General features: G+C 38.6%; 3 protein-coding genes across 7 annotated transcripts; 1 reads left to right on the top strand and 2 right to left on the bottom strand.

Moving 5' to 3' along the window:
- The first annotated feature begins 536 nt into the window (after window positions 1-536).
- LOC145214789 (uncharacterized) lies at window positions 537-7,898 on the top strand. Of its 5 annotated transcripts, none has more exons than XM_080083391.1 (19): window positions 537-767; window positions 829-909; window positions 1,161-1,378; window positions 2,039-2,122; window positions 2,507-2,676; window positions 2,740-2,795; window positions 3,002-3,057; window positions 3,170-3,224; window positions 3,443-3,562; window positions 3,994-4,167; window positions 4,310-4,554; window positions 4,796-4,998; window positions 5,080-5,184; window positions 5,254-5,381; window positions 5,452-5,659; window positions 5,772-5,937; window positions 6,006-6,086; window positions 6,182-6,272; window positions 6,700-7,898. In XM_080083391.1, the coding sequence occupies exons 1-19, from the start codon at window positions 635-637 to the stop codon at window positions 6,864-6,866; spliced, it is 2,541 nt and encodes an 846-aa protein (XP_079939517.1). In that variant the 5' UTR covers window positions 537-634; the 3' UTR covers window positions 6,867-7,898. The 5 variants fall into 5 exon arrangements, with proteins under 5 accessions (XP_079939517.1, XP_079939515.1, XP_079939516.1 ...); XM_080083389.1 differs by having other exon boundaries at window positions 3,443-3,592; XM_080083390.1 differs by having other exon boundaries at window positions 3,443-3,592; window positions 6,182-6,276; window positions 6,704-7,898.
- Window positions 7,899-9,928: 2,030 nt separating this feature from the next.
- LOC145214824 (uncharacterized) lies at window positions 9,929-11,801 on the bottom strand. The gene is made up of 5 exons (XM_080083428.1): window positions 11,656-11,801; window positions 11,472-11,559; window positions 11,228-11,405; window positions 11,054-11,091; window positions 9,929-10,914 (listed from the first exon to the last, which is right to left on the bottom strand). Exons 1-5 carry the CDS (start codon window positions 11,791-11,793, stop codon window positions 10,274-10,276), a joined length of 1,083 nt encoding a protein of 360 aa, XP_079939554.1. The 5' UTR covers window positions 11,794-11,801; the 3' UTR covers window positions 9,929-10,273.
- A 2-nt stretch (window positions 11,802-11,803) lies between these two features.
- LOC145214823 (tRNA (carboxymethyluridine(34)-5-O)-methyltransferase alkbh8-like) lies at window positions 11,804-14,253 on the bottom strand. Its single transcript, XM_080083426.1, has one exon. It carries the CDS (start codon window positions 13,663-13,665, stop codon window positions 11,866-11,868), a length of 1,800 nt encoding a protein of 599 aa, XP_079939552.1. The 5' UTR covers window positions 13,666-14,253; the 3' UTR covers window positions 11,804-11,865.
- Between the last annotated feature and the right edge of the window lie 9,429 nt (window positions 14,254-23,682).

The raw sequence follows: 23,682 nt of genomic DNA, 5'->3' as shown, positions 1-23,682 counted from the left end.
ATTTGCATGTCCACATGGCGCTCATCCATTTAAGTCACGCCACTGTTGTATAGACTTAAGTAAGCCCGAACAGCTGAGGTAAAAAAAATATTCATGGAACCGAAAGAGAGTGGTAACGTTACACTATGCGCTCCAGTCTTGTTTTGGCTGCTCGATGTTTCCGCTAACATGCCAGAATGATACGAGAATAAAGCGAAAATGTTGTGTGGCGTACAGGTGGCCGCGTATTTCAGCGGGAACTTTTGGACAGCGCCTGTCAGCGTGCCGCAGAACGGAAAGTTTCACCGGAGCATGACAGTGGTGTAGCTTTACGAGGCATTAGAATTGAGCCAATGCGAATTGGAAGCGGAACTTGGCTGCGATTCAACTGCAGGTGATCTGGTTGAACGTACATCAGCGCAGATAAGCGAGATGCGAGTCGGAGTAATCAGTCTGTGGTCAAACTAATTGGAAAAATATTGCTCCTGTTTTCGTGTGTCATGTGACTAAAAACAAATGAAGATTAGTTACAAATACTTTCAGATTACTACGAATTTTTTCTTTCTTTGGTGTTATTAGATGCTTCGTTTTTAAAGCGAATATCTTAATTGAAAACGTTAAATTTAAATTGGTTTACAACGCGATTAGAGCACAGATGGCTGGCGTAACTTCTCATTTTAAAGACAACTGTACATTAGCTGTTTTGCTTGCCAACAATCACAATTCTAATCCGCCTGAAATGGAAACAAGCTGCAATGACACGACAGACAACTCGTCGGAATTTGAAGGTAAGCATTGTAAACGTTCGTTGCTATCAGAAAAATACGGTATTCTTGTTTATATTTCCAGAGGAAACGAACGAACCGTATGATTTAAGTATGCCAAAGGTTATGAAATCGGAATCGCCCAAATCTTTTAATGATCAATCAGGTGTGTATGGTCTATGCTTAATCTATTTTGAAATTGTGCATTTTAGCGTTTTTATAGCACGCTATTTATTCCGTTTTATGTGTCAATTATTATTTATCAACGCAATAACGTGACGGTAGTTTGGACATAAATGGGAAACCCATTTGCCAATATTTTGTGCCGACAAAAACAATAAAATATAAATAAATCCGTAGTTTTATATTAAAAAGAATAAATTTGCAATCAAAGGTGTTGCCACATTGTTTGTGCAGAATCGCCACGAACATGTACGCAATTGCAATCGAAACAGCGTGAACGGAACAACGCCATTCAACAAAATGGCGTTAGCGACGGCGAACATCAATCAGTGCACAGCAATGCCATCAAAAGCAACCAGCCGAGCCTGAGTGCAAACAGCATGCTCCAAGGAATGAACGAGATGAGACAGCGACGAATATTATGTGATGTGCTGTTCTGTCTGGAGGGCGAGGTAAGGTATAGGATTAAGCTTCGCGATTGCGCAACATCGTCGATCGAGCTGGACATAAAAGCTGCCAAGAGGCGTTTCCGGATTGGCACGTTTGTCAAAAACAAGACGTTATACTTTCATAGCGAGCTCAAGTGTATCAAAATCGTATAAGCGCTAGAACTCTAAGGGAAGTAGGAACATGCTCGTATTACAAGACGCTCATCCATGTCGCCGATCATGCATGAAGTTTTGTTTTTTGTTTTTGCAATATACGGCGAATTACTCGGCACGTTCTTCGCTGTCGCCAAGGTGCTTGTACCGACACGAAGCACGGGTTGTTCAGGATAAACCTGTCAGTATAAGTCAAACGATACGCTGCACCCATCACAATCTAAGGAAGCGATTTGAAACAATATTATCCAGCGCGATGTTAACTTCAAACAAAGTAGAGCGCAGGTACAAGACGACACCTTCCACGCATTTTCTGGGAACTCTGTGACACATAAAATTTTAACCCAGTGAAGGGGACAGGTGTTTGTGGTATTACGCAATAAAAGCGTGAAAGGGAATCCCGGACATTGTTGGAGGCAATAAATTCGGTTGATATACTTTCATCAGTGTTTGTTTGTATTTTGTTTATTTTACCATGTATCCCGTAAATATATTTTATTATTTTCACAGGAATTTTACGCCCACAAAGCGGTAATGGCTTCATGCAGCGAATACTGTCGGGAGAAGTTCTTCACAGACAACAATCTGACCCAGGTATTTTTAACGACATAAACAACGTTGTATATAGCTGCACTATGTTTTTAATCATTGTGTGGGGTAAAATTGCAAAGAACCTCTTGGACAACATAATCAAGTGACTGTTGCATGAAACAAAATTTAAAACCCGGAGCATTGTTAGGAAACGGCTGCAAGTGAGCCAGGCGACCAAGATAAGTAGTGCCCTTAGGTCGCGTCACAACAAATTATAAACTATACGTCGTCGAATCGTTTAGGGTCAGTCAAGTCCGTGGGATTATTGCGATCCTATTGAAGGTTACAGGTATAAGAAAACAAGTTATACCATCAAGTTTCAAAACACCTATTGCCTTGTTTAAAAACGTCGTATAAAAGTTAAGTTTATGTGGTTAATGTTTTCAGGAAAATGTAACAGTCATTAATCTTGACCTTCCTCGCAATGGATTCACCTCTCTGCTTGATTTTGTGTACACTAATACTCTGACAATTGATGATCAATCTGTGTCTGATATCCTTCAAGCAGCAAAGACTCTTAAAATCTACAAACTGGTCGAAGCATGCAACAATTACACGTAAATACACGTAATACATTCCGAATTTTCAGCATGTACAAGTTTTCTATGCATTTTTTGCAGAATGAAAAAAATGTCTGCAAGGCAAGATGACTTGAAGTTGTCGTTAGCCCCAAGAGGTATGTATTCAACACTTTGTGGCATTTGTGTTACTTGCAGTTTTGTATTTGATTATGTTTTCAGTACCTATAGGCTTTAAAACTTCGTTAGTGATTCACCGACTTAACGTATAGACAACTAAAGCTTCCTTTGGTAATTAACGAGCTAATGTGTGATATATGATGACTAAAAAATCCTCTCATTAACTGATTTCCCCTCATTTCAGATGCAAACGGCCCAGCTCACTCACAATCTACGTCACCGCGTGATTTATGTTTAAAGGTAGGGGCTACAACTTTACGTACGTGCGTCACCACTGCAGGTTTAACGTAACACCGTTCGCATTGCCTTACTTACCACGCAAACCTTGCTAAGCTTACATTTTATTTTACAGGTGGAGTCAAATCCACCAACAGGGGGTTATCTGGACAAACCACGTCGAGCATCAGGTTCGTAAAGGTGTATAATATCACATAGGTAGTTGATTTCTGCAAAAACGGCCCTGACAAAGCACGAAGAATTAGTTGTTGTGTCTCTAATATCTTGTTAGGAACAACTTTTCAAGAGCACAAGCATGTATTTTCGGTTTAGATTTTATTTACCATAATTTACCCTTTATCAGTTCTTTCTACTTTGTGATTCAGTATACTAACATATTGTTTTGTAGATTCCTTCGCTGTAATGGGAGAACTTGCACACAGAGCTCACTTACCACTTTGTGAAACGAGAAACGGTGGTAGTTCTACGAAAGAAATGATGCCAATTCTTCATCACTCGAAATCCGAGGGTGAGTCTTCAAAAGCGGACAAATTTTCAGGTACAACTACAGATTTTACTGCACTGCCTACGATAACGCATTTCATAACACATGAAACTCGGGTTATATCACCTTATGAATATGATTCATTCTGCCTAGAAAACTTAAAGACATTAAATATATAAAACTAAAGGTATAATCACAAAATATGAAAAGTTAGTATTCTGATTTTTTGATAAAGTCACTTTGTTAAAGTTGTTTGTCTCCGCAGTAAAAATAGGTTTGTCGACTTCGTTTACATGAGACGAGCATTGAAATAATAGGCTCTATTTAACACACCAAAAACTATTTGCGTAAAGGAAAATTGTAATTTTTTAAATTGAATAAATAAAAAAACGATATCTAGTCCAATAATAATGATCGAGTATATATTGCAATATGATATTTTGTTTTCTGTAAAGTGGTTGGGCGTCGACTTAATTCTACTTCCGATTTGCTGAATGACTCTGCTACCTCTGGCGGTTTGTACCAATCAATTCACTGGAAAAAACAACAATTTCGAGATAGGACTTCGGAGCAACAAAAACTGTATCCTCATCCTAAAAAAACACTTTCAACAGATCCTTATGATGAAGGTACGATGTGTATTTTAACCAACGTTAAGCTAAACTGCTAAATTGAAGGTCCAAACACAATAAAACAATTGAAAAACACAATAAACATGTAGCTTTACCCAAATTACGGCCAAAAATGTTAACCTTGTGTTTGTGAAAATAGTTTTTAGCGAGTTCAAAACTGCTGAAACAGTAAATGACACCAAGGAACATCCTAAACCAACTCAATCTTCGAGTCCAACTAGTCTGGGACACAACGCAACCAACAAGTACTTCACATATGACTTCGGTCCACAACAAAGTCAATTTCAAAACATGTTCCCGATGCCGACGTATCCAGACTTTACTAATATCAACGCTTTTCACTCACTATTTGCATATCGTTTTGGAACAGGCAGTGTATTTGACGTGAGATTATGATTATTTTTATTTGTTGATTTAGATTTTAGATCGTTAAAAAATATAAACAAACGCATTCTTCGCATTAGATATTTTTATTCAACAAAAAGTTTGGGAGTTGAATTTTACCTTTTAATTTAGCAACTGTAGTTTAATGTTTTCTTAATTAGGATTTTTTAACAAACTGCTTCGCTGATGATGTAGGCTTTATGTCGGTGCTTACAATGATTTCATATTTATGTTTTTTTAGAATCCTCTGTCTTACTATCGCAATAGCGTTCAAAGTCATAATCTCGGCCAAGCAAGAACTGTCCGCGATATCTACCCTTTGCTGACACCTAGCCGTGAACCCGACTTTAGCCATCGTTTTTACTCATCGTTAAAGCACAACGCTGCCGACCAAGCTATTCCACACAAATCACAGTTAGAAAACTGTGTTATCCCGAATAATAGGTAACAAACAATTAACAAAGCATACCAAATACTGAAGTAAGTTGAATATGCGACATTATCGCATGGTTTATATTTTTAAAGGACAACAAACAACGCTGCTACCACGATTGGCAAAAGCTCTTTGGGTGAAGCGAAACGGAGACGTAAAGCCAACAGCGTTGATTTTCACCTTTCGACCACGAGCGGGTCAGCATTTGATTGAAATTTGACGATCATTTATAGCCATGTATATTGGCTAACATAAAATATATTTAGAAATGATGCCTTGCGAACATATTCTTCGCCGAGTGAAAGCAAAACAAGTCCAATTAACATAGCGGATGCTAATACACCGGAAACACGACAGGAGCTAAACCAGACAACCAAACAGTTCAAAAAAGGAGGTCAGTTACTTGTTAGTGAAGTCAAAAGTTTGCACTGATTCTGACATGACTGTTGATGCATTTATTACAGAAACAGGAAAGCCTTACAAATGTCCGCTGTGCGATGCCAATTTTAATCGACCAGCGAACTTGAAAACCCACATGAGAATCCACAGTGGAGAAAAGCCATACAAATGTGACAATTGTGGCGCTAGATTTGTGCAAGTTGCCCACTTACGAGCACACGTTCTAATTCATACGGGGGAGAAACCTTACCCTTGCGGTGTCTGTGGCACCAGGTATGTCTCATAGTGCACCTGTTACGATTTATTATTTTTGAAATAATTATCCATTTGCTTTTCACTAAACGCCTAAACTTCAACTAATTTAACATTTCCACGTATTTTAAAGGTTTCGTCATCTCCAAACACTAAAGTCACACTTGAGAATTCACACTGGAGAGAAACCCTATTCGTGCGAGCAATGCAGTGTTCAGTTTAGACACAAAAGTCAACTTAGGTTGCATTTGCGTACCAAACATGGTATCCAAACCAACACTAAAAAGACATATAAACAGGTGAAGAGAGAATATGATTATGCACCAAATAAGAACATTTTTTACACGTTCATTGTTCGTGTCTTTAGGTGCCTGGCTTATGTAGTGCTGATATTTGTGCGCATATCAAACGCGCACAAGAAGCGGTGAAAACACATGGACAAACAAAGGTACGATGAGAAAGTCCATACCTTAATACTAAGTGCAATTTCCTTCGCCCCTCTATAATGTGAATAAATTGTGAATTAAAACTGTGTGTTTTAAGTTCGGCACTTGTGCTGAAACTGCAAACGACCCAAGTTTCTTCGCGGATCGAAAAGATTCCAGCAATTCTGAAGAAGACGCAGCAACTAAATGTATGTGAGTTGTGTGTTTGGCAAGAGACTTGGTTTGAAACAGATAATAATCAGCGCAATAAAAAACACAATCTGGTTTGTTGGATACCACTGGCACATTGTGTACTCTGCTTCATATTTTTTAACATTGTGGCACCTGAGTTATGATTTACCTGTACTGCTGCTTGGAGTCATATTCTGTAATTAATGTGTATCTGCATTATTGGATTTTTAATGATTCTAAGGCATTACTAACAGCACTAAGTGTTAGCGATGTTCATCTTTATGACACTAAGTAAGACCTGTAATTTAAGAAACGCTATGGCTGTAGGCTATATTTGGACATAATTACCCTCTATGTTTGTAATAAGGTTTGCAAACACCAAAAATTGATTTGCATATGGGTTGCAATTTTTTACAGCTGTTTATTAATTCTGATTTTTTTAAGGCAGGAGTGAAAATGTTGCCGCATCGTCAACAGCGTTGAACCTGAATTCTTTGTTTAAAATCTCTGTCAAGGGAAGGTTAGACACGATTCCTGAGACTGGACACCTAACAAATGTTCCTAGTCTAAACCTCGGCCAAGGGGTGGGACTGGATTTGAAGGTCGTTTAACTGAAATTGTTCAGAACCATACAAAGAACTACAAGCTGCTAATCAAGAATGAACGTTTTGTACATGTTCGAACGCTTTTTTTTAATTCTAAACACGAAATAAATGTAAACTCCACTTGTGCTACAGAAAGTGCTCTAAGGCGACCCCAAACGGAAAAATTAGGTTCGCTTTGTTTAAGTTTCGGATATACGTTTCTGAATTTAATGACAGACGCTCAAAACGTAAAAAATAAATCATTCCGAATGTTCACGACGAATTCAGACTTGCTGATTGGTACTCGGTATAATACGAAAAATTACTAGTTAATTCACTTGTTTTACCTTCCAACTCCAAAATGCTATTTTAGTATGCAAGCGTATTAGGCCAAAATACACTCTTTAATGCGCTGAAGTCTTTAACAATTGTAAACATATAGTGCGCACTACAATTGTTGGGTATTCAAAATTTCAGTCAAACCAGTCTACAGTGATAACTTTTGCACACTAAAATGTGTGTTATACGGCAACAGTACTAGTAAACTTAGGTAAGGGTTGCATGTTTTATTACTTTTAACATAGGCGCCGAGTAGGCGGTGGCGGGGTGGCGCCGCCACCTTGGGTTTGTAAAGCACGGTGGCGGCCACCGTGGAAAATTTGGGTTGTTGGTACCGGTATCGTACGAAACATCGTATAATCTGAAGAAAATCAGGAACGATTTTGCTTTTAAACAAGTGTGCTGGCGATCATAGGCGCCGAGTAGGCGGTGGCGGGGTGGCGCCGCCACCTTGGGTTTTTAAAGCACGGTGGCGGCCACTGTGGATATTTTGGTGAGTTTGTTGCTGTAACGTACGAAATATCGTCAAATCGGTATATTTGAAACAATTGTGCTTTCAAACAAACGTGCTGGCAATACAGCAACAAAACGTGACTTAAAACTGCATACAGTTTTGGTTAGTGCCTTGTTTATGACGTAAAAGACACAATTGAAACACACAAATCTGCCAGTCATTGTTGTGTGCAAATGTGTTGTAATAAATGGTTAAATTGGACGAAACATTTTTTAAACGTTGCATTATATGGAAAGTTTGTTTGGGTTTGAATTTGAGTTCCTGTTGCACGCAGTAGTGACGTCACATTAGGTGACGTCATATTTTATGTCCGCCACCTTGCATTTTTGTGAAACTCGGCGCCTATGCTGGCGACATAACAACAAATAAAAGCGTCAAAAGTTGTTGTTTATGACGTAAAACACACAATTGTTTGCTAGTGAATGGAATGTTTTGCGATTGTACTGTATTAAATGGTCATTTTGGGTGATACAATGCAACAACAACTTGGCCAAACATCTTTTGAACATTGCCAAACGAATGAAAAACGTTACAACAAAGTGTGCTAAGTAAATATTATTTCAAAAATTCTCTTTTATTATGATTTTGACGAACTTTGCATTCTATTGGGAGTTTGTTGGGCTTTGAGTTTGAGCTCTTGCGCGCATTAGTGACGTCACATGAAATGACGTCATATTTTACGTCCGCCACCTTGCATTTTTGTAAGACTCGGCGCCTATGACTTTTAACGAAATAAACTCGTCGGACGGCATGTCGTAATAGGCTTTTTCCACAACGTGCGCTCTTGCAATTTGTCCGTATCGGTAATTCTCAAACGTGTCAGGAATTTGGACCACTTGGATATGCTAACCCAGGGGTGCCAAACTCGTGGGGTTCAAGGGCCACATTGCAGTTTGGAAATTATGCCGAGGGCCGCGTGTGATTTTTAATCTAGTTTTATACACTTAAACAACCTTTTCGCTACGACTGCCGCATTGCAGATCATATTTATTTCACCAACAGCCGCCAATTATCTGCAGGTTTTTGTTTCAATGTAAAGAGAAAGGTTTATATCATATATATACCATCTATTGACGCCCCCAAATGATTTGGGGGCCAAATCCCAGATTAATTTCCACCTTGATGCAGAGATTGAGCTGCACAATGTGAAGATCAGTTTTAACTGTTTATTCCGTCATATTCTATATCGTGACGCTTTTCGTACCTGTTTTTTCGCATTGTTTGCACGCAATAGGCCTACAAAAAGTCTGACGCATGTGGCTGCTAGGCTGGTAAAACTCTTTTCAGTAACACAAAATGTGTTTATGGCAGTTTAAAAATCAAAAGTTTTGGCAAAGGAGTTTTAACAACATCACGGCCGCCAGTACATATATTTTAATGTGGCCGTACGGCCGCAGGTTGTACACCCTTGATTGAAACTTTGAGGAACGGTTTAATTACTATCGTTTCTATTTATAACATATGAATTTGTCCTTATAAATCAAATTTTGGTATATGTTTGTTTAAATAATAACTTTCACTTTAAAAAAGAAAAAAAATTTAGTATCATTAGATAAAAACTGACAAAATACTACAATTGTTGTTGACTGTTCGTGGGCCGTATGCGGCCCGCGGGCCGCGAGTTTGACAGGCATGTGCTAACCCAATTATAAACGACAAGCCATATCCACAATTGCATATTCTACAAACCGGATAAACATCATCAAAACATCACAAAACGGTCCACTAAAGATTATAGTTCCTTTCGGCCACTTTTTTTAACCCTGGACCATACGGGTGCAGGCAAATGCCCAGAGCTAACAAACGTTTTTTCATCGATACTTGCAAACTTTGAAAATCAATTACGTGTAAAGCGAACTTTACATGGTTTTGCCAATTTAGTGTAGATCGCTGCATCCTGATCAAACAGATAGCGGAAATGCTTAAGTTCAAAATGTGTTTCGCCCCATATGCACGAAGATGTTTTATCGTAATCGTAGGAGAAGTTTGCTATGAACCACAAAACATGTAATATATTTTTTGTTTGCAAATCTTTGTTTTTCACCCGATCGTTTCTAAATTAGCGTCGCTTTCGAAAGTGGGCAATGCGCAGTTTAAGCAAAAAAAAATCAGTCTCGCTTAGTGGTTCTGGTGTCGGCCCTCGCAATTGGCCTAGGATTGGCGATACACAGTTAATGGAAACTGTTACAGATTTCTCTCACATAGTTCAAAATCCGACATGGAAAGCCCACGGTTGTTCAATACACAGCTTTTCCGCTGCAAATATTGTATTGGGGGGAACATATCAGTAGTAATACAACAAAATCCTAAGCCGTATAAGTCAAAGTAACAGACAAACATAACCTGAAAATCTGGATTTAGAGAAAGAGATGGGTAGGAACAAATTGAAGACACCGTTGGTGGCAAATAAAGCATTTTAAAAAAGCTCCGACATAACACAATTGTAATAGGTCAAAAGACAACAAACTTTTTCAACATGCAACGAAGAATAAGGATCAGATATTACACAACACACAACAATACTTGTCTAAACGTACCTGGTCGAAGGACACATTTGTACCACAATTCAGTGAATTGTGCTTTATTTTTTGTGAGATTTTCTTAGGTGCATCATTTTGTGATCATTAAGAGAAATGAGATGTGTAAATGCCTTTTCACAAAAGTTGCATTGGTAGGGACGCTCGCCTGTGTGGCTACGCATATGAGCCTTATAGCTGCAGGAATGGGCAAAAGTTGCTGCACAAATTGGGCACATGTGGGACTTAACTTTTTCGTGCACAGCTTGTTGATGAGTTTTTAAATGGCCCAACTGTATGAATCGTTTTTCGCACACTTGACATTGGTAGGGTTTCTCTCCCGTGTGCGTTCGCTCGTGATGAACCTTCGACCACTTTTGTGAAAAGGTACGTTCACAGTACTGGCAACGGAAGGGCTTTTCACCGGTGTGAACACGCATGTGTTTGGTCAAGTTTCCTTTTTGCCTGAACGATTTTCCGCAAACCGGACATTCATGGCTCACACCGCTGTGTTGTTGGTAAAGGTGCTGTTGGTATGAAGATTTTCTGGTAAATATTTTATTGCACAAGTTGCACTGAAAATCACTCGTCGATAGAGAAGGGGTGCTGACTAGCACTTGTACATTGAGTTTGTAGTCCTCCAATATTGCACTGGATGATCCAACTTCTTCCTTAACTTCTGGAACTAATTCTGTGTTGGCCAACACTGAAATCCAATCAACACACTATGAAACCAAACCATAAAGGTTTTGATTTCCTACATGTATTTTCCGAAAAGGGGGCCAAGAATTAATAATTATATTATACAATCACAATTTGTAACACAGGTAGATAATTTGTTTTACCTTTTTCTGTTGTACTACCCAACTTCTTTTTTTCCTGCCTAAAGATGCAAACATAACAATAAGACACAATCCAATAAATTTTAAAATCTACTGGTGACCTGTTGCACAATAGTTATTAAAACACAACACAGATAATGCCAAAACAAACTGAAGCATTATTAAGGATGTTGATACCTTTTGTGTACATGTGCATGCTTCCGCAATGATGGCAAACTGGAAAAAGATTTTTCACATTGTGCACATGGGAATGATAGCAAGTCGGTTACATTGGCTTTGAGTTCTTTTAAATCATCTGGCTTTATTTCACAATTACCATCAAGTTGGGATTGAGGAGATGTCATTCCAACATCATCTGTTTTAAATATCATGTCTGAAGGGTAGTTTATAACATAAACATTTTTAAATCAAAACTCCATACCACATAAATCTGGCTCTAATCTTGATGTGAGTGTTGAACTATCAGCAGCGAATATATTGGTTATTGGTTCAGCAAACTCCCTTTTGGCCTGCAAACAACACATTAATTCAAAATTGTGCTTGTGAATTAGGAAGTATAAGGGCAAATATATATTTATGTTTCCAAATATTGTTGTTATTTTTACCTGAAAATATTGTTTAACAAAAAAATCAGCATCTTCCTCCAGAATTTCTTGTTTTATGTGCACATTTTTGATCCCACAATATTGCAAGACCTCATTTTCTTTGCATTGTGTGATCTCTGTTTTTATGTTACAATCCATTGTGGATAAGCTTTACAATAGTATTAAAAATATTTTAAATTCTCAGCAAAGCAGCGAGTTTGAAACTGTACTTTAGGAGTCTTTTTGCAAAATAACAGCCCAATTACCATTATCATGATACGATTCAACAATACGACAATGTGGACACTGAAAACACAATCTCTCTAGTTCAAGCTGCTTAAACACATGGTAGTAACGATAAAACGTGGGAGGGTTACTAAAATTGTCATTAGGTTTTTCTGTTGTTTGCTTTTTTAATTTCCAAGGTACCAACATGTCTTGCTGTTTAAAGTTTGTTCGATTTTTATGAATAGGTAAAGATAATCCTGAAGAATGGTCTTTTTTAACAGAACTTTCAACTATTTCATGGTTTTGTGTGTCTGCATTTTTTAAATAGTTGGATCTTTTGTTTCTAAAATTTTGCTCTTCAGCCCACACATACACTAGGATTTTTCCTCCAGGCATGGTGACCCTTAAAAGTTCCTGAAGTGCAGAGATGCGCCTTTGTTCAGTAGATAAATGATGAAGTACTGCTATACAGATACAAGCATCAAAGCAAGAGGTTCTTGTCGGAATGTTTAAACCATCACAGATAAAGACATGACTATTTTTAGTATGACAAATGTTTGTAAGTGACTTGCTATAATCACAACCAAACATTGTAATGTTTTTGCAGACTTTTAAATATCGTCCACTACCACACCCAACGTCCAAAACAGTGCTATGCTTATCAAGATTTGACAAAAACTCTACAACACGGGGCCAAGGCTTGTCCCTTGTTTGTGAAAAATGTTCAGCAATGTCATTATAAACAGAATGTACATATTGCTTTTCCATGCTATCGGCTTCAGTGGTATTGTCAGGTAGTTTCACATCAGGCAACTGGTTGGTTAATTTTATTTCATGATTTTGAACTGCAAGAGTGTTTCTAAAAGTAAGAGAAACACGGGTCCCACGCTGCAAGGTAACACGACAATCATTGGTTCCAGCAATTATGTCAGTTTTCTTTTGTTTAATACAATGGGTCCATTTATATCTGGCATCACCTGTGAAAAATATAGCAGAACGAGGGTTGACTACAAAATCAGTCACCTTATCACCAAATTTCATTTCCATGACCACAGTAGAGCCAAGACTAATGGTTGTAATAACTTCACCAAATGCTTCAGGGTTATCCACATGACTTGCAATGCCATCACCAGGAGCATATTTGTTGATTGTTAATTGATCAGGTTTGTTCTTTAAGTGTGGTAATCCAAGGAGCTTCGTTAATAAACCATCAATGTAGTTGGGAAATCCATGGTCTGACAGTGGTTCATTCTTGTCAACATCATTTGAGCCATAACGAAACCTGTAGCCATAATGAAGTACTGTCCTATGTTTCAGTTTTTCAAAAATGGAAGTTGGAGGTGGGGATGTAAAATCGCTGTCAATATTGGTAAGTAAAAGTGATTCTTCCTCTTGGGATAAAAACTCTTCACACAAAATCAGCCCAGGAGGTAAAGTTGTATTAGTGGAAATTTCAGTTTTGTTTAAATCAACCATTTTGCCCAAATAAAATAGGTATAGAACGGCAGTTTTGTTTTGTTCACAGCGCTTTTTTATTACTGTGCCCTGAAGATTTGTTACAGCAGATACAGCAGATTCAACAGAATCAAAAGCAACACAGGCATAGGAACAGTGAATTGAAGTGTTTGTTCTTTCCACAACCCAATGTTTCTCAAATATGGCAGTAAGTTGATGGACACTTATACCATTGCCCAAACCTCCATTGGCTATTACAACAAATTTTGATGGAACTTCAGATATAGGCAAACCATTGTTACACAGCTTCTTTTTAGCTTTCTGATTTTTTTTAAACATTTTTTCCATGTACAATCTATCCTGCACAGATATTTTCAAAATATATCATAACTTTCAACTACACTTTTTACACACTACAACATAGATTCCCAAACTTTTTCAATCATACCACTTAAAGCCATAAACAAAGTTTGCTTCTATAAACCAGAATATAGGCTACACAACAACAGCTGCCATTAACACAGCACATTTTGTTGCATCATCTAAAAGTGTTTGTGAAGTTAATGATTTTAAACTAACTTTTATCCTTTAAATTAGCTTGTTTTGAGTTAAAAAATTGGATAGAAAAATAATTCAATGTATACAATATGACACCTCCAGAGTAGGTGACGTATGAATATAGTATATACAAAAGGAACAAATGCATGTTGTAATCATTTATCTAAAATTCTAAACTATTTTCTCTCGTAGTCGTACTGACTGACGTAAAGCTTTTGGGTAGTGGTAGTTTTTTGGCAGTGGCCCCAAAAGTAAACGCAAGAAACGTTATCGTATATTAAAGCAACACACAACCGAACGAATAATTCCAATACCCTGGCTGAAAAGACATTCAACACTATAGTCACAGTCACAACTCACAACGCTTTGAGCGATTGCACGCCAGTTCTACTACCAGTATTGTTCTGGCAGAATAATTTCCCCCAAATACAAAAACTTAACCACAAAATCTCTGGTACCATAACAACTTGCAAAACAATATTAAAAAATGCCAAAAAAAAAATAACGGAAAAAATTACATTAAATAAAGTATTTTATTAATAAAAGTTCAAAAAATAAAGCTATGCGAAGTCTACGCGCTAAGTGTCCGATGTTTTCAGAATTTTTGAACATTAGTAGAAATCATAGCCGTCAGCGTTAAATCAACCTAAAATTAGCCTAAACCGGTTACGATTCATCAACTATTCTGAAAGGTAAGCTTTTAACCAGAAGGATGTAATACGGTAGCCCAGAGCTATCTCTTTTCTGTCCCATTGACGTTACGAAACACTCTCCTCGCGTTTTTACAGCAGAACGTTTCACGCGAGACACCTTTTCGAATTTTTGATTTTTTTCGACAAAGTATTAACACGACCCAAAATTGGCCCAAATCAATCGCAATTATGGTCAAGCTCCGAGGGTAAGCTTTTAATCAGAATAATACCATGTTTTAGTTTAGAGCAAGCTCTTATCTATCCATTTAATCCCACGTGACACCCTTTTCGCGTTTTTACAGCAGAACGTTTCACGCGAGACACCTTTTCGCATTTTTGATTTTTTCGACAAAGTATCAACACGTCCCCAAATCGGCCCAAATCAATCACAATTATGGTCAAGCTCCGAGGGTAAGCTTTTAATCAGAATAGTACCATGTTTTAGTTTGGAGCAAGCTTTTTCCTATCCAATTAATCTCACGTGACACCCTTTTCGCGTTTTTACAGCAGAACGTTTCACGCGAGACACCTTTTCGCATTTTTGATTTTTTCGACAAAGTATCAACACGTCCCAAAATCGGCCCAAATCAATCGCAATTATGGTCAAGCTACGAGGGTAAGCTTTTAATCAGAATAGTACCATGTTTTAGTTCAGAGCAAGCACTTTTCTATCCAATTAATCCCACTTGACACCCTTTTCGCGTTTTTACAGCAGAACGTTTCACGCGAGACACCTTTTCGCATTTTTGATTTTTTCGACAAAGTATCAACACGTCCCAAAATCGGCCCAAATCAATCACAATTATGGTCAAGCTCCGAGGGTAAGCTTTTAATCAGAATAGTACCATGTTTTAGTTTGGAGCAAGCTTTTTCCTATCCAATTAATCTCACGTGACACCCTTTTCGCGTTTTTACAGCAGAACGTTTCACGCGAGACACCTTTTCACATTTTGCTAGTCTAGCGACAAAGTATCAACACGACCCCAAATCGGCCCAAATCAAGCACAATTATATAGTCAAGCTCCGAGGGCAAGCTTTTAATCAGAATAGTACCATGTTTTAGTTTAGAGCAAGCTTTTTCCTATCCAATTAATCCCACGTGACACCCTTTTCGCGTTTTTACAGCAGAACGTTTCACGCGAGACACCTTTTCGCATTTTTGATTTTTTCGACAAAGTATCAACACGTCCCAAAATCGGCCCAAATCAATCACAATTATGGTCAAGCTCCGAGGGTAAGCTTTTAATCAGAATAGTACCATGTTTTAGTTTAGAGCAAGCTCTTTTCTATCCAATTAATCCCACGTGACACCCTTTTCGCGTTTTTACAGCAGAACGTTTCACGCGAGACACCTTTTCGCATTTTTGATTTTTTCGACAAAGTATCAACACGACCCAAAATTGGCCCAAATCAATCGCAATTATGGTCAAGCTCCGAGAGTAAGCTTTTAATCAGAATAGTACCATGTTTTAGTTTAGAGCAAGCTTTTTCCTATCCAATTAATCTCACGTGACACCCTTTTCGCGTTTTTACAGCAGAACGTTTCACGCGAGACACCTTTTCACATTTTGCTAGTCTAGCGACAAAGTATCAACACGACCCCAAATCGGCCCAAATCAAGCACAATTATATAGTCAAGCTCCGAGGGTAAGCTTTTAATCAGAATAGTACCATGTTTTAGTTTAGAGCAAGCTCTTATCTATCCATTTAATCCCACGTGACACCCTTTTCGCGTTTTTACAGCAGAACGTTTCACGCGAGACACCTTCTCGCATTTTTGATTTTTTCGACAAAGGATCAACACGTCCCAAAATCGGGCCAAATCAATCGAGATTATGGTCAAGCTCCGAGGGTAAGCTTTTAATCAGAATAGTACCATGTTTTAGTTCAGAGCAAGCTCTTTTCTATCCAATTAATCCCACTTGACACCCTTTTCGCGTTTTTACAGCAGAACGTTTCACGCGAGACACCTTTTCGCATTTTTGATTTTTTCGACAAAGTATCAACACGTCCCAAAATCGGCCCAAATCAATCACAATTATGGTCAAGCTCCGAGGGTAAGCTTTTAATCAGAATAGTACCATATTTTAGTTTGGAGCAAGCTTTTTCCTATCTAATTAATCTCACGTGACACCCTTTTCGCGTTTTTACAGCAGAACGTTTCACGCGAGACACCTTTTCACATTTTGCTAGTCTAGCGACAAAGTATCAACACGACCCCAAATCGGCCCAAATCAAGCACAAGTATATAGTCAAGCTCCGAGGGCAAGCTTTTAATCAGAATAGTACCATGTTTTAGTTTGGAGCAAGCTTTTTCCTATCCAATTAATCTCACGTGACACCCTTTTCGCGTTTTTACAGCAGAACGTTTCACGCGAGACACCTTTTCGCATTTTTGATTTTTTCGACAAAGTATCAACACGTCCCCAAATCGGCCCAAATCAATCACAATTATGGTCAAGCTCCGAGGGTAAGCTTTTAATCAGAATAGTACCATGTTTTAGTTCAGAGCAAGCTCTTTTCTATCCAATTAATCCCACGTGACACCCTTTTCGCGTTTTTACAGCAGAACGTTTCACGCGAGACACCTTTTCGCATTTTTGATTTTTTCGACAAAGTATCAACACGTCCCAAAATCGGCCCAAATCAATCACAATTATGGTCAAGCTCCGAGGGTAAGCTTTTAATCAGAATAGTACCATGTTTTAGTTTAGAGCAAGCTCTTTTCTATCCAATTAATCCCACGTGACACCCTTTTCGCGTTTTTACAGCAGAACGTTTCACGCGAGACACCTTTTCGCATTTTTGATTTTTTCGACAAAGTATCAACACGACCCAAAATTGGCCCAAATCAATCGCAATTATGGTCAAGCTCCGAGAGTAAGCTTTTAATCAGAATAGTACCATGTTTTAGTTTAGAGCAAGCTTTTTCCTATCCAATTAATCTCACGTGACACCCTTTTCGCGTTTTTACAGCAGAACGTTTCACGCGAGACACCTTTTCACATTTTGCTAGTCTAGCGACAAAGTATCAACACGACCCCAAATCGGCCCAAATCAAGCACAATTATATAGTCAAGCTCCGAGGGTAAGCTTTTAATCAGAATAGTACCATGTTTTAGTTTAGAGCAAGCTCTTATCTATCCATTTAATCCCACGTGACACCCTTTTCGCGTTTTTACAGCAGAACGTTTCACGCGAGACACCTTCTCGCATTTTTGATTTTTTCGACAAAGGATCAACACGTCCCAAAATCGGGCCAAATCAATCGAGATTATGGTCAAGCTCCGAGGGTAAGCTTTTAATCAGAATAGTACCATGTTTTAGTTCAGAGCAAGCTCTTTTCTATCCAATTAATCCCACTTGACACCCTTTTCGCGTTTTTACAGCAGAACGTTTCATGCGAGACACCTTTTCGCATTTTTGATTTTTTCGACAAAGTATCAACACGTCCCAAAATCGGCCCAAATCAATCACAATTATGGTCAAGCTCCGAGGGTAAGCTTTTAATCAGAATAGTACCATATTTTAGTTTGGAGCAAGCTTTTTCCTATCTAATTAATCTCACGTGACACCCTTTTCGCGTTTTTACAGCAGAACGTTTCACGCGAGACACCTTTTCACATTTTGCTAGTCTAGCGACAAAGTATCAACACGACCCCAAATCGGCCCAAATCAAGCACAAGTATATAGTCAAGCTCCGAGGGCAAGCTTTTAATCAGAATAGTACCATGTTTTAGTTTGGAGCAAGCTTTTTCCTATCCAATTAATCTCACGTGACACCCTTTTCGCGTTTTTACAGCAGAACGTTTCACGCGAGACACCTTTTCGCATTTTTGATTTTTTCGACAAAGTATCAACACGTCCCCAAATCGGCCCAAATCAATCACAATTATGGTCAAGCTCCGAGGGTAAGCTTTTAATCAGAATAGTACCATGTTTTAGTTCAGAGCAAGCTCTTTTCTATCCAATTAATGCCACTTGACACCCTTTTCGCGTTTTTACAGCAGAACGTTTCACGCGAGACACCTTTTCGCATTTTTGATTTTTTCGACAAAGTATCAACACGTCCCAAAATCGGCCCAAATCAATCACAATTATGGTCAAGCTCCGAGGGTAAGCTTTTAATCAGAATAGTACCATGTTTTAGTTTGGAGCAAGCTTTTTCCTATCCAATTAATCCCACGTGACACCCTTTTCGCGTTTTTACAGCAGAACGTTTCACGCGAGACACCTTTTCGCATTTTTGATTTTTTCGACAAAGTATCAACACGTCCCAAAATTGGCCCAAATCAATCGCAATTATGGTCAAGCTCCGAGAGTAAGCTTTTAATCAGAATAGTACCATGTTTTAGTTTAGAGCAAGCTTTTTCCTATCCAATTAATCTCACGTGACACCCTTTTCGCGTTTTTACAGCAGAACGTTTCACGCGAGACACCTTTTCACATTTTGCTAGTCTAGCGACAAAGTATCAACACGACCCCAAATCGGCCCAAATCAAGCACAATTATATAGTCAAGCTCCGAGGGTAAGCTTTTAATCAGAATAGTACCATGTTTTAGTTTAGAGCAAGCTCTTATCTATCCATTTAATCCCACGTGACACCCTTTTCGCGTTTTTACAGCAGAACGTTTCACGCGAGACACCTTCTCGCATTTTTGATTTTTTCGACAAAGTATCAACACGTCCCAAAATCGGCCTAAATCAATCGCGATTATGGTCAAGCTCCGAGGGTAAGCTTTTAATCAGAATAGTACCATGTTTTAGTTCAGAGCAAGCTCTTTTCTATCCAATTAATCCCACTTGACACCCTTTTCGCGTTTTTACAGCAGAACGTTTCACGCGAGACACCTTTTCGCATTTTTGATTTTTTCGACAAAGGATCAACACGTCCCAAAATCGGCCCAAATCAATCACAATTATGGTCAAGCTCCGAGGATAAGCTTTTAATCAGAATAGTACCATGTTTTAGTTTGGAGCAAGCTTTTTCCTATCCAATTAATCTCACGTGACACCCTTTTCGCGTTTTTACAGCAGAACGTTTCACGCGAGACACCTTTTCGCATTTTTGATTTTTTCGACAAAGTATCAACACGACCCAAAATCGGCCCAAATCAATCACAATTATGGTCAAGCTCCGTCAGCTTTTAATCAGAATAAACTTTTATTTTTTTTCAATCACCAATCAAAAATTACAAGCGGACATCGTCAGTGCCAGAAAGGCACGTCCGCCCAACACTATTAACAAATTCGCATCTTTAAACAAGGAATGTCCTTTCGTCTCTTAACTGCGAACGGTTTAACATAAATTCAAATGCCTTCAAAAGGTCAACTCGAAATGACATTTACTACCGATGTGCAAAGTTTTATTTTATTCCAATAAGCCAATCAAAAATTACAAGCGGACATCGTCAGTGCCGGAAAGGCACGACCGCCCAGCACCATAACGAATTCGCATCGTCGAACAAGGATGTCCTTTCGTCTCTTAACTGCGAACGGTTTAACATGAATTCAAATGGCTTCCATAAGACGCTAACTTGAAAGTGCAACTAGTGGGGCATACAAAGTAACGGGAAAAACTAATAATTCAATAACATGCGGGCATAACCTGTGGTTATAAACGGGGCATACTCTGTAGAAATAGTAACGTGAATAATTTGGAACACTGCATGTGATTACGTCGCCAGCAAATATATTGAGACAGCCTGCGAAACATTGGGAACATCAGTAAAATCATATGTATGTTTTGATTGACTTTTTGCTGCTTTGAATCTCTGATCCTTCCTGCCTTTTGTGACACATCTGTAATTTTTTGTTTATAATTAAACCTATCGCTTCTCATGAGATTTCGTTAATATATTCATACTTTGCGTGTTATGATAATGTGGCTGTTTCCTGCACACAACAGCAATTTCAAACCATTTGTTAGCGCAAAATAAGCCAATCCAATATGTCCACAAATAGTAGACCTATTAGTGAAACATTTTTGTTGTCTTTGTGCATTTACTTTCATGTTTTTCTGGTTCATTTTTTACACACGTGTAATTATAAAGTGAAACAATTTGTAAAACGTAAATTACTCGATTCCCAAATCAACAAAAAAAAATTCGTTGATGCTGCTTGTTGTTAGCGTGTTGTGTGTTTTTAAGTGTAACAGCCAAGCTAGTTAGTTTTAAGCGAAGGTGTTTTACAGATACTTTGGTTTTAAGCAGTTTCCAAAGTAACACAATGCAACAGTCGCTCGTCTATGACGTATAAACCACAATACTTCATGACAATGAATTGAATTACTGACATAAAATAAATGTCAAACGTGTTGTTGAAAACCATCTTTCGAAGAACGTTGGCGTGAAACGTTCTGCTGTAAAAACGCGAAAAGGGTGTCACGTGGGATTAATTGGATAGGAAAGAGCTTGCTCTGAACTAAAACATGGTACTATTCTGATTAAAAGCTGACCCTCGGAGCTTGACCATAATTGCGATTGATTTGGGTCGATTTTGGGTCGTGTTGATATTTTGTCGCTACAATACCAAAATGTGGAAAGGTGTCTCGCGTGAAACGTTCTGCTGTAAAAACGCGAAAAGGGTGTCACGTGGGATTAATTGGATGGGAAAGAGCTTGCTCTGAACTAAAACATGGTACTATTCTGATTAAAAGCTTACCCTCGGAGCTTGACCATAATTGCGATTGATTTGGGCCGATTTTGGGTCGTGTTGATACTTTGTCGAAAAAATCAAAAATGCGAAAAGGTTTCTCGCGTGAAACGTTCTGCTGTAAAAACGCGAAAAGGGTGTCACGTGGGATTAATTGGATAGAAAAGAGCTTGCTCTGAACTAAAACATGGTACTATTCTGATTAAAAGCTTACCCTCGGAGCTTGACCATAATTGTGATTGATTTGGGCCGATTTTGGGACGTGTTGATACTTTGTCGCTAGACTAGCAAAATGTGAAAAGGTGTCTCGCGTGAAACGTTCTGCTGTAAAAACGCGAAAAGGGTGTCACGTAGGATTAATTGGATAGGAAAGAGCTTGCTCTGAACTAAAACATGGTACTATTCTGATTAAAAGCTTACCCTCGGAGCTTGACCATAATTGCGATTGATTTGGGTCGATTTTGGGTCGTGTTGATATTTTGTCGCTACAATACCAAAATGTGGAAAGGTGTCTCGCGTGAAACGTTCTGCTGTAAAAACGCGAAAGGGTGTCACGTGGGATTAATTGGATGGGAAAGAGCTTGCTCTGAACTAAAACATGGTACTATTCTGATTAAAAGCTTACCCTCGGAGCTTGACCATAATTGCGATTGATTTGGGCCGATTTTGGGTCGTGTTGATACTTTGTCGAAAAAATCAAAAATGCGAAAAGGTGTCTCGCGTGAAACGTTCTGCTATAAAAACGCGAAAAGGGTGTCACGTGGGATTAATTGGATAGGAAAGAGCTTGCTCTGAACTAAAACATGGTACTATTCTGATTAAAAGCTTACCCTCGGAGCTTGATCATAATTGTGATTGATTTGGGCCGATTTGGGTCGTGTTGATACTTTGTCGCTAGACTAGCAAAATGTGAAAAGGTGTCTCGCGTGAAACGTTCTGCTGTAAAAACGCGAAAAGGATGTCACGTGGGATTAATTGGATAGGAAAGAGCTTGCTCTAAACTAAAACATGGTACTATTCTGATTAAAAGCTTACCCTCGGAGCTTGACCATAATTGCGATTGATTTGGGCCGATTTTAGGTCGTGTTGATACTTTGTCGAAAAAATCAAAAATGCGAAAAGGTGTCTCGCGTGAAACGTTCTGCTGTAAAAACGCGAAAAGGGTGTCACGTGGGATTAAGTGGATAGGAAAGAGCTTGCTCTGAACTAAAACATGGTACTATTCTGATTAAAAGCTTACCCTCGGAGCTTGACCATAATTGCGATTGATTTGGGTCGATTTTGGGTCGTGTTGATATTTTGTCGCTACAATACCAAAATGTGGAAAGGTGTCTCGCGTGAAACGTTCTGCTGTAAAAACGCGAAAAGGGTGTCACGTGGGATTAATTGGATGGGAAAGAGCTTGCTCTGAACTAAAACATGGTACTATTCTGATTAAAAGCTTACCCTCGGAGCTTGACCATAATTGCGATTGATTTGGGCCGATTTTGGGTCGTGTTGATACTTTGTCGAAAAATCAAAATGCGAAAAGGTTTCTCGCGTGAAACGTTCTGCTGTAAAAACGCGAAAAGGGTGTCACGTGGGATTAATTGGATAGAAAAGAGCTTGCTCTGAACTAAAACATGGTACTATTCTGATTAAAAGCTTACCCTCGGAGCTTGACCATAATTGTGATTGATTTGGGCCGATTTTGGGACGTGTTGATACTTTGTCGCTAGACTAGCAAAATGTGAAAAGGTGTCTCGCGTGAAACGTTCTGCTGTAAAAACGCGAAAAGGGTGTCACGTAGGATTAATTGGATAGGAAAGAGCTTGCTCTGAACTAAAACATGGTACTATTCTGATTAAAAGCTTACCCTCGGAGCTTGACCATAATTGCGATTGATTTGGGTCGATTTTGGGTCGTGTTGATACTTTGTCGCTAGACTAGCAAAATGTGAAAAGGTGTCTCGCGTGAAACGTTCTGCTGTAAAAACGCGAATAGGGTGTCACGTGGGATTAATTGGATAGGAAAGGGCTTGCTCTGAACTAAAACATAGTACTATTCTGATTAAAAGCTTACCCTCGGAGCTTGACCATAATTGCGATTAATTTGGGCCGATTTTGGGACGTGTTGATCCTTTGTCGAAAAAATCAAAAATGCGAAATGGCGTCTCGCGTGAAACGTTCTGCTGTAAAAACGCGAGGAGGGTGTGTCGTAACGTCAACGGGACAGAAAAGAGAAAGCTCTGGGCTACCGTATTACATTCTTCTGGTTAAAAACTTAACTTTCACAATAATTGATTAATCGTAACCTGTTTACGCTAATTTTAGGTTGATTTAACGCTGACGGCTATGATTTCTACTAATGTTCGAAAATTCTAAAAAAGTCGCACACTTAGCGCGTAGACTTTGCATAGCTTTATTTTTTTAACTTTTAACTTTTATTAATAAAATACGTTTAATTTTTTCCTTTATTTGT

Source organism: Phallusia mammillata, chromosome 2 (genome assembly GCF_965637545.1).
Source record: "Phallusia mammillata chromosome 2, kaPhaMamm4.hap1.1, whole genome shotgun sequence".
NCBI classification, from domain to species: domain Eukaryota; kingdom Metazoa; phylum Chordata; class Ascidiacea; order Phlebobranchia; family Ascidiidae; genus Phallusia; species Phallusia mammillata.
This window is presented reverse-complemented; position numbering and strand designations above follow the sequence as displayed.